We start from the raw sequence: 11,126 nt of genomic DNA on the forward strand, positions 1-11,126 counted from the left end.
ATGAATTTTCAAATTTCGATAGTTTTAGTGGTTAAACTTTATGATTGATTAATTTCTGACGTGCTGCTCAAATATAGATATAAAAATGTAAATTCAGCTTCCTGTTTGTCGAATTAAAAACAGTCGAGATTTTAGTTTTAGTTTAGTTTTTTTTTTTTACATAATTCTGAAATATTTATGTTTTGTTGTTTTCACGACAGGTTTAGTCTCAAACACGTTTCCGTCCCTGCAGGCAGAGTCTGACATCACGTCCTGTCTGCTCATCCTCAGAAGCTTGTGCCATCATCTAATGTTTCACAACTTTGTCCTACACTAAAGGCATTTGTGAGGGATGATTAAACAGACGTCAGAGCAGATTAAAACATTAATATAGTCGATGTTTTCTCTTGTTTGTTTATCAAGAGGAAACAGGAACCCTCGAGAAATTTAAAGACAATCTTAAAATTTTTCATAAAAACTTTTTTACAACAAACAACAAAACACAGACAAATTAAAAAAATCATCATTTTTATTGCAATTAACATAGAAGAAAAATGAAAGTTATTTTTAATAAAGTAATGTGTTCATAACAAACAAAACATTTTGGACTAAAACAGAAGTCGTGACACTGAAACACAGACTGTATATAGAAGATGTCCAAAGGCCCATCGTGACGCCGCAGGTTCATGTTTTTAAGACTCTGTTTTGGTATTTTGACTCGAGATGTGACGAGCGAGGCGGCTCTAACAGTGAAACCGAGACCACCGCAGGCTCGTACGGCTTTTGGATCAATTAAAAATAGACTAAATGATACCTGAAAATAACAGGAGAACTACTTCCTCCTCTGAAGTTCTGCAATCAAGCTGCAAAACATCTGAGGAAGTCTTAATGTGTTGCTAATCTCACTGAGCCAGTGCAGGTATAAAAAAGTGGACTCGTGCAGCTGTGGCAGCCATGACAGGGTAAAGACAAGCCGGTTATTCATTTCCTTTTCTGCATATGTGGCGTCTGCGTGGACGGCTGAATGTGTGTGAATGCAGACAAAGTGCTTTTATGAAAGGGTGAATCAGGCGTGTTGTGTAAAGTGCTTAAAGTGCTCGAGTAAAGCAGAAGAAGTATGGAAATGAACCCCACAAAGCAAAGTTTTAGCTTTTGTTCTCAGAACAACCTGATCAGAGAAAAGCAGCTCAGACTCTGAAGAGTACAAAGTCTGCATTGTTGCATTTTTCCTCGTCCTGGTTTAATGAGCGCTGTAAGAAGAAGTGTGCTGGGTCCTTCACTCAGACTCGAGTTTCAAACCAGCTTCCAGATGACTGAGAAAATAATGAAGTGGAATAACAGAGAGAGTGTGGAGCAGATCATGGCCCAGAAACAAATAATTCGATTGTGAGTTATTCCCGATATGGACAGCGTTCCAGTTTGGACTGAGCTGCATTCATGACTTCCTCCACCTTACAGCACACATGCAGCACCACAGAGCTGCAGATACGCCTTCGACTCATCTCTCTGAAGTTTTTTAATAGTTCTGTATAAAGTCAGAGTCGAGCCGCAGCTTCATCAAACAGATTTACACAAACTGCCACAGCTCACAGCTTCCTGCAGCTGATTGGTGGATGGAGGGAGTGAGAGAGCTGCGATTCATCCTCGACTGGACACTGAGGAATAGACAACGTCATCGCTGGCCGCCTGCAGGCGCCTACGAAGCAAAAATAAAAGAAAATGATCTGATGACAGCTCATGCATGCAGCATAGACAGACACTTCTGTGGTGTTATTGTGATACGTTGTGCCGAAATAAAGTTTAATCTTTCATCGCTGTCTGTTTGTCGCAGCGGCTTCAGTGTCACAGCCACAAATCTGAGCTGTCTGTTGTTTGTGTGACGACACAAACGTGAGTGTTTAAACGTTTCCGGGTCCTACCTGGCCCCCTGTTTCTTCTGTTTGAACTGGACGGAGGCATAGCTGACGTCCTCCGCGGCTCGGCCGGGTTCCTGCTGCTGAGCCGCCTCAGTTTGTGCAGACGTCACCATGTTGCTGTAGATGCTATCAGGATGCTGAGAACCACAGCAGGGAAACAAAGAGATCAGACGACTGAAGGTCCAGAATCAAAGCAGCACACTTTCAATCAATGCACATGTTTTGAACTCGAGCTTGCTAAAATAATAACCTATACAGAATGTCACATCCTATAAGATTCATTCATAGTAAAGTCCTCCCATCACCCACTCACCTTCTGCTCTGGATCACCTCCCACAGCCCTCTGATCCTCTGCTGCTGCCAGCTTCCTGCAACAGTATCAGTATTTATGAGAATCACACAACAGGACTGTAGAAAACAGACACAATGTGATTATAAATCACACACATTAGTAGGTTAGGAGTTAGGAAACATGCTGTGACGTCAGACTTGATCAGCTGATATTGTATTGGTTGTATTGTCTCTTATTAATATGAAAAACTACTCAGATTATTAAGTATTTAACAGAACGTTTGCCAACTGTCTCTTAATCAGCTCTTTCATTCTTGGGCTGCAGTTTGTACCTTTCCTGCATGAGCCTGTGGTGGAAATGTCTTCATTCATGTAAAGGAAAATATTAACATCAGGAAGCATAATAATTTCTAAACGTTATCACGCTGTGCTTCTGCATTTTTCTCATTTATTTAAAGGGATTTGATCAGATGATATTTTCCAGATTGACATAAATATATAGCAAACACGTTTTATTTTATTATTAATTATTTAAAAAAATAAACCTTTATATATTTAAGGTGAACGTGTGCTTCGTGTTTACTGAGGATGAAGTTTGAAATCCACACCAACTTCACATAATTTGCTTCTTTGCTAAAGTAAAACCACAAAAACATGAAATACTTCAAACACTCTGTTTCTGCACCTTTTGATGATGAAGGTGAAGAGTACGAGCAGGATCACAGCCAGCAGGAGACCAAACACCACACCAAGTACCAGACGAAGGACACCATCAGCTGTTAGAACAAACAACAGATCATGAGTGACATCACTGGGTGCTGCGATTTGGGATTTACAGATTCATGAAAGTGAACAAAGCTCTTCACGTGTTTTACATGTGGTTCTTTCATTAGCTGAGTATAAAAACAGTGTGTGCATGAAGGAGTTTTTCCAGATACAAATGTCCCAGTTTTATTCTGCTGCTGATCTGGAGATGATTTGGTGTCAGGCTGAGCATCATTGTGTGTTTGCAGTTTGATGACGTCTTCAAAATTGTTTCAGAAAACTGAACAAACCTCCAGCCTCCACCTGCAGGCTGTATGGCTCAGAGAGAGTCTTCATGTTCTTCTTCAGAGCACAGGTGTAGTTCCCAGAATCCTCTGCAGTCAGAGGGCTGAGATGGAGGGAGGGGCCAGTGTCTGAGAGGGCGTGGCCATCTTTGAACCACGTGACTTCCAGTTGGTGGAAAGTGCAGACTGAAGCGCAGAGCAGTGTGACGTTTTCACCTCTGCTCAACTTTTTATCATCACTGGAGCTGATTATTCTCATTTTAGACGAATCTAAAATCAAAGTGTTCATATTACTTCACACTTATTAATTCTTAATGATGAATGATTATTTGCAGAATTAAGATTTTTGGTTCTCACCAACAACTGTGACATTCACTCCTGTCTGGTTAGTAAAATGTCCTTCAGGATGATCAGCTTCCATCCTGAAGCGAAAGCTTCCTTTGTCTCTCTGCTGAACATCTCTGATCTGTAAAGTGCAGTTTGTCTTCTTGTCTCCCAGATATTGATAACGAGGATCGATGTTTGCTGAGTTACTGTCATACACAGATGGAGTGCTGCCCTGACAGATCGCATGGTTCTTACACCAGCGGACTCTGACGATCTTTAGAGGAACTTCTCTCTGACCATCACTGAAAGACTTCCGAGGTGTGAAGGTGCAGGGGAGGGTGACAGTGGACCCTCTGACAGCACAGGTAGACGTGAAAGGATAGACCACAGTTTGAGCCACAGCACCTGTGTGTGAAATATACAAAGCTGGTCAGATTAAACAAAGAATCATGGCAGGGTATTCTGGGTAGTTGTTATGGTTGCACACAAACTATCAACACAACTTTTTTATGATTGGTTTGCATCAAAATTCAGTTTTTACACATTGAACCTGCAGTTCAACCTTCAAACAGTCACTCATGCTGTGATATGATGCTACGTGCAGCAGTTCACTGCAGCCCTGCAGACTCTGAAACACAGAGTGACCTGCTATAAACAAACGGCTGCAAACTTTCTATAGGTCATTATTGCTTATGTTGATGATTAAGTTCTTTTTTTAAATTACAAAAACTCTGGACACTAAAGGATTATGTTTATTCCCTACAGACAGAGCAGCAACAAGGATGGGGAATATATGCTGAGAATATAGCAGGATCACAGCTGGATAACCTCATCTGGCTGTTTATGATGAGCAGGAAGCTCCTCTAACCTCATCCTGTTTTAAACCACACCACAATGTTTCCCTGAGCCAAACCAAACCTGAACCAACAAACAGCGGTCTATGTTTGGAAACCAGGAGAGAATGGACATTTTGATTCTATTCCTCCCAACAAGGTATGTAAATTTCTACAGAAGATGTATTTTCATAATACTGATGGTGCAATACAATTTATGTTGAGCGGCTTTACTTTTGTACAAGGTGAAGTGTTTGCTATGTGCCAGGGAGCTGGGATATAACAACAACACCTCATCCATGCTTAGGCACTACAGAGCTTTGCATGAGAATAAGGGGGACACCGATTGTGGAGCAAGACCAGGTGAGCCATCAAATGCAATGATAATAAGATAAGATAAGATAAGATAGAACTTTATTAATCCCTCGGGTGGGTTCCTCTGGGAAATTCGATTTCCAAAAAGCACAGCAACGACCGAAGTTACAGTTACAGAATTGTCACACACACACACACACACACACACACACACACACACACACACACACACACATATATATAAATACAGAGACAAATATAAATAAAATATACAAAGGGGATAAATAGAATAAATAGGAATAAAAAATAAAAATACAAGTGAATTGCACATTTCAAGTATTGAGTCTATTGCACTGTTGACTATTTACAAAAAGTATTGCACAAGGTATTGCACAGTGAGGTGAAGAGGCACTACAGCTTAGTTGTTCCCCCCTCCTTTGTCCCCCTGTCTCCCCTCCCTCTCCCCTCCAGAGAGGAGTTAAACAGTCTGATGGCGTGTGGGACAAAGGAGTTTTTAAGTCTGTTAGTTCTTGTCTTGGGGAGAAGCAACCTGTCACTGAACAGACTCTTCTGGTTGTTAATGGCCGTGTGCAGAGGATGCCCAGCATTGTCCATAATGTCCATCAGTTCCTTTAATGTCCTTTTCTCTGCCACTGTCACCAGAGTGTCCAGCTTCATGCCGACCACAGAGCTAGCCCTCCTGATCAGTTTCTCCAGCCTGGATGAGTCCTTCTTTGCTGTGCTGCTCCCCCAGCACACCACAGCATAGAAAAGTACTCCAGCAACCACCGACTGGTAAAACATCCTCAGGAGCTTCCTGCAGATGTTAAAAGACCTCAGCCTCCTGAGGAAGTACAGTCGGCTTTGGGCTTTTTTATACAGGTGCTCTGTGTTGCATGACCAGTCCAGTTTGTTGTCCACCCACAGCCCGAGGTACTTGTACTTGTTGACCACCTCCACCTCCTCCCCCTCTATCTGAACCGGCAGTGGACCTGCTCTGGACCTCCCGAAGTCCACAACCAGTTCCTTAGTCTTTGAGGTGTTGAGTTGCAGGTGGTTTGTGTGACTCCATGCGACAAAGTTCCTCACCAGACTTCTGTACTCCTCTTCCTGATCATCCCAGATACACCCCATGATGGCCGTGTCATCTGCAAACTTCTGAATGTGGCATAATTCAGAGTTGTAGCAGAAGTCAGAGGTGTACAGGGTGAAGAGAAGAGGGGACAGCACAGTTCCCTGTGGTGCTCCTGTGCTGCTGACCACAGTGTCAGACGTGATGTCCTTCAGCCTGACGTACTGTGGTCTGTCGGTGAGGTAGTTGGAGATCCAAGCCACCAGGCAGGGGTCCACCTCCATCCTGTTCAGTTTTTCCTGAAGCATACAGGGCCGGATGGTATTAAAGGCACTGGAAAAGTCAAGAAACAGGATCCTGACCGTGCCTTTTCCCCCATCCAGGTGTGAGTGGGCTCTGTGTAGGAGGTACAGGATGGCATCCTCCACTCCGACACCCGCCTTGTATGCAAACTGTAGTGGGTCCTGGGCATGTTGTACCTGTGGTCGGAGGAGGTTGAGGAAGAGCCGCTCTAGAGTCTTCATAAGATGTGACGTCAGTGCCACCGGTCGGAAGTTATTCAGCTCATTGGGCCGGTTCCTTTTGGGGACCGGGACGATGCAGGATGTCTTCCATAGGGCGGGCACTCTCCCCAGTCGCAGACTGAGGTTGAAGACTCGTTGTAGCGGCTCCCCAAGTTCAGCAGCACACGCCTTTAGCATCCTAGGACACACCTTGTCTGGGCCTGCTGCCTTTCATGCTGTAATGTTACTAAATGATATAACAATATTATACAGCTGTTATAAGTTACGTGTGTGATATTTATATCTGTGCTTTGTCTTTATTGTCTTTCCTCAGGAGAACAATCTCAAATAGATGAAGACCTGGTTACCATGGTGATTGAGGACTCACAGCCATTTAGCATTGTGGAGGACAAAGGAGTTAAAAGATTTGTTAAATCATTAAATCCCAGCTATGTTCTCCCCACTAAAGGTTATAAAAGCAGTGAAAATTTAGTTTTTACAGAATAAAATGTGAACAGGCAGGACTGAGGCTAAAGCCTCAGTCTGTAGCTGTCCATACCTCAACGTTACAAAAGCACAACTACTGTCCACACCCCAACCACACCTCACCTCACAGTAAATGATCATTTCCATTTCAAGCATTTCCAAATAATCATTTCCCATACTGCCACTATAAATATACACAGTATACTGCCATCACTACAATATACATGTTTTACACACTCCTTTTGTTGTTGACATTTACAGGCTGTGTGCAAAAGGCCACACTCTTCAAATTCATGCCAGCTATTATTTTTACGTCCAGTAGGTGTCCTGCTAGAGCAAATGAAGCTTCATGAAGCTTTGCGTTGGGGTGAACCAATTGGATGAAAAGCTTCAGTGCTTCATGGGGCTTCATCTGCCCATCACTAGTTGAACCTGTAGTTTGGTGTATTGTCAGCCCTACCTGTGTCTGTCCTTGGTGATCTGTTCATGTCCCCGTGTTGTGCTGTAAAACAGTCTGGGTGTTTCCTGTTTTACTTTGTAGGTCTGTGTCTCATTATGCCCATTAGTTCCAGCTGTGTCCCCTCCTGTGTGCCATTTCCTCATTACCTGGTGTGTGTATTTATAGTTGGTGTCTGCCTGTGCTCCTCGTCGGCTTGTCTGCATTCGTCTGTGTGTCTCTGCTTTAATCTGCATTCCTCTGCGTTCTATGGTGTTTCGTTCCTGTCTCTGCGGCGCTCTGCCCCGCACCCCTTTTGTATGGTCTCAGGTTTGTCTTTAGTTTCTCCCAGTTTAGGTTTGTAATTGCTCATGCTGCGTTGATTGTTTTTGCCACCACCACCTCTGTGAATAAACGTCACTCGTATCATCAGTTTGCTGCATCTTGGGTCCTCCTTTTCCACGAAAAGGACCCACACAGCTTCCTCCGCCAGCCGTGACAGTGATAAAGTGATAGATCTTTCAGCCCAATTCTACTTTTTCTGCATAATCCATCATACAAAATGTAATCAGATGGAAAAGTCTCTTTTTAAAACTTGTTTTATTAGTTTTAATCTTTTAACTTTATGCATCAAGCAAACATTTAATTATATGCAACATTCTCTGACTGGAAGAAATTAGTTTAACATTTAAACCTATTTTCTGCACATTCCAGCACATAAAATAAAATATTTTTTGTGTTTACACTCACTCTTTCAAATAGATGCAAGTAAAACACAGCAGAAAATAAATAAAGTCAAAGACTCAGCGCTCCTGTTGCTCTATTTTCACCTGTAATGCAGGAGTGGGGTAGGCGGAGGTTTACCCTGGTGCAGGTGTGCCGCGGTCAGTGGAAGAATCCGTGAGTTTCTCTGTGAGTTTCCCATTACGTCGTAGCTACTCGGTGCTTGTTTGGAAGTTTAGGGGTTTTTTCGCTGTAAAAAGAAGTTTTCTTCCCACGCACAGCGGACACTAATGTTTTTGTCACTTTTTATGGAATCAAACTCAAAGTAAGGTCAGTACTTCCACGCTTTAAACGCTGCACGCTCATACTCTCTCCCACACTCGATATATGATCCATTGTTGATCTGCACACAGCTGTTGTCACGAACGTCGCACTCGCTTACGTCACTGTCGTGAGACATTCTCGCAAAAAATCACGGTTTTAGTAACGCAGTGACGCAGCGTTCCTACGGGAAAGTAACGGTAATCTAATTACCGTTTTTGCAATAGTAATCCCTTACTTTACTCGTTACCTGTAACTTTACTTTACGCGTTACCTCGTTACCTTGTTACAAGGTAACGCGTTACTGCCCATCTCTGGTCTTGATGCATGCTCAATATTCCAGGCAAGGAAATCCCAAAACATGGATTCTGTTCATCTGGACGTTTTCAGCGGGAGAAACGTTTCATCATCATCATCCAAGTGACTTCTTCAGTCTCAGCTGACTGCAGGTTTCCAACCTTACACATAATGACTGACACTGGCACCAAACTATGGGCCGAGAGGTCAGTTTCATGCTCATTGATATGCATGACTATTGATCAACGGTGATTTATCAGTCGTCCGGAAAACACAGGTGAAGCACCGGGCAGCAAAGTGGCATTAAACAGGCCCAGCTCACCTGTGTAAGAGCTGCACCAGCTTTCAGAGCACCAACAGCAACAAGCTTTTATTTACAGAGCTTATCTACACAACTGACAGCACAACAGGGAAGAAGGAAAAGAGAAGTAATGAGAACAGACGAGTTTTTATATGACTGCTCCAATAATACTGCAGTAAAAGTACTCTGTTAAAGTAAACGTGGGTTTAAAGTTTCCGTCACTAACAGATAGAAATAATCCGTCTGTTATAAAATACTCGAGTTTGAATAAAAACTAATTTAGAAAGCCTTCTCCTTTCCCCTCCAGCAGCTTTGAGCTCTTCGAAACGATCGTTAACCCTCCGTGTGATAATATCAGCTTGTTTCACATCGTTATTAAGTCTACGTGATTCGAATCATTTCTCAGATTTAATACGTTTGTAGATTTAGAAACAGTTTGCAGACCGAGCAGCAGTGAGTGAGCGAAAGCACAACTTCACAGATCCGTCATTAACAAGAATAAAAACATCTTTTCAGTTTTACCTGCCAGCAGGAACACGAAGCTCCACAGAATCATCTCACCACAAACTGACATGTTCGGGTTTCTGTTGAGCTTCTCCGGGTTTCGTCTGTAATCAGAGGAGAGGGCAGAGAGCGAAGCTGAGAAATGATGATGTCTCGTTTTTGTTTTGAGGAACTCTCCTCTCTGACTTGGCTCTGGTAGTCTGACCAGCCCCGCTCCTTTTGGAGTTACTTCCTTTCACATTTTATATGCGATCAGGCCTGAAATCATTCGTGCAAAGAAAAAGAAAAAACGAGAAAAGAAAATCAGTTTATTGCAAACAGACTGAAAGATTCTCAACAAGATGAAGTTTGTTTTTATCACAGAAACACAAGAGAGTTGTCAGTCTGGAAATAAATGAAGCACTGCTTTGAAAATGAAAAATTCTGCAAGGTTTTTTCTTCCTCTTTTCTATTTCAGAAGCACAAGGAGATATTGCAACAGAGGACAGAGAGTTTTCACAATCATGAGCTCTGCAGAGCAAATATAGATCTAAAAAGGTTTCAGACCGACACAAGTGCAGAGTAAAGGACAGACAGCATAACGAGGAGAGGGGATCAGGAAGAGGCAAAGAACGGGTTTTAACCCAGTGGGACCCCAGAGGGTTAATCCAGACATGACTTTCAGGACAGAGAAACAGCATTTCAGTCTGGATGGAGGCTGAAACATAAAAATGAAGCTATATTTATGAACCTATCCCCCTTGTTATGGATATGGTCCACATCAGATGCATCTGTGGTTCAGCTCTCTGAGGTTTATCAGTAGTTCAGCTAAAACTAACGTCACAAAAAGCTGCAACTTCAACAAAGCGCCAAACAGATCAGCTCGATCTGCAGCTTCTCCTGTGGTCGCTGCGTTTACTTCGGCTTCTGTGAGTGTGACTAAGAAGTGGCTTCAGCTTCGACTGGCTACTGAAGAGCGGACCACAGCAACGTCAGCTTCCTCCACAGAAGAAAGGACAAAGTTATAAAAGGGACTAAAACTGCAAATGAATGCATCAGAGGACATCCACTCAACACTCAGTCAGAATAGATCACACACACACAAGCACAAAATGTTAACGTACACAGATGTGGAGTTTCCATCTGCACAGCTGAAACATCTGTCCATCCTCCCCGTCCTCCTGTGTCGTTTGTTTGGCATGGACGGTGGAGATGATGTCCAGATGCTGATGTCCCCCACAGCTCGGCTGCTTTCACGTTGGCCACCTTCGTGTTGGGCGTTGCTGAAGACCGCAGACAGAAATAAAAACACAGAACGCTCTTCAGGAGTTAACTCTTTGCAGGGTTGTTCTGCATCCTGAATTTTGCTCATTTTTAGTGAACACAAAATTCACATTTTTGCTCTTCCTGTTCATCATTAGGACAACAAACTCCTCCAGAAGCCTCAAGATTCTTAAATTCTTATATCCTGTATTTGTATCATTGTTGTGCCTCATCGTTACATCTAAACGATGCTAAGAATACACTTATTTATTTTGTGGGTTTGATTGTGTGAAGTCATCTTACAGGAACTGCTTTCTCGCTGACCTGCTTCTCCAAAATTGCCCAGAAACGTTTCTTTTTTTGGTACTTCCTCTGAAAACAGCCTTTCACGCTCGAATCAGCCCACGTCCTCAAGGTGAGAAATTAAAAAAAGAAACCGTTTTTTCTGAGCTGCATCCTGCTGGTGCAGTTTCATCGGCACGGATGTTTCCTGCTAAAAAATTCCATATTTACGAAATGATGCAACAAGAA

General features: G+C 42.8%; 1 protein-coding gene across 3 annotated transcripts; it reads right to left on the reverse strand.

Moving 5' to 3' along the window:
• Positions 1 to 719: 719 nt before the first annotated feature.
• LOC113032130 (myeloid cell surface antigen CD33-like) lies at positions 720 to 11,126 on the reverse strand. 3 transcript variants are annotated; one of them, XM_026184813.1, is made up of 9 exons: positions 10,920 to 11,124; positions 10,457 to 10,615; positions 9,372 to 9,457; positions 3,593 to 3,967; positions 3,242 to 3,505; positions 2,872 to 2,962; positions 2,209 to 2,263; positions 1,899 to 2,032; positions 720 to 1,675 (listed from the first exon to the last, which is right to left on the reverse strand). In XM_026184813.1, the coding sequence occupies exons 2-9, from the start codon at positions 10,531 to 10,533 to the stop codon at positions 1,618 to 1,620; spliced, it is 1,140 nt and encodes a 379-aa protein (XP_026040598.1). In that variant the 5' UTR covers positions 10,534 to 10,615; positions 10,920 to 11,124; the 3' UTR covers positions 720 to 1,617. The 3 variants fall into 3 exon arrangements, with proteins under 3 accessions (XP_026040598.1, XP_026040597.1, XP_026040599.1); XM_026184812.1 differs by having other exon boundaries at positions 10,457 to 11,126; XM_026184814.1 differs by lacking the exons at positions 9,372 to 9,457; positions 10,457 to 10,615; positions 10,920 to 11,124 and adding an exon at positions 7,232 to 7,308.

This window comes from Astatotilapia calliptera, chromosome 11 (genome assembly GCF_900246225.1).
Source record: "Astatotilapia calliptera chromosome 11, fAstCal1.2, whole genome shotgun sequence".
NCBI classification, from domain to species: domain Eukaryota; kingdom Metazoa; phylum Chordata; class Actinopteri; order Cichliformes; family Cichlidae; genus Astatotilapia; species Astatotilapia calliptera.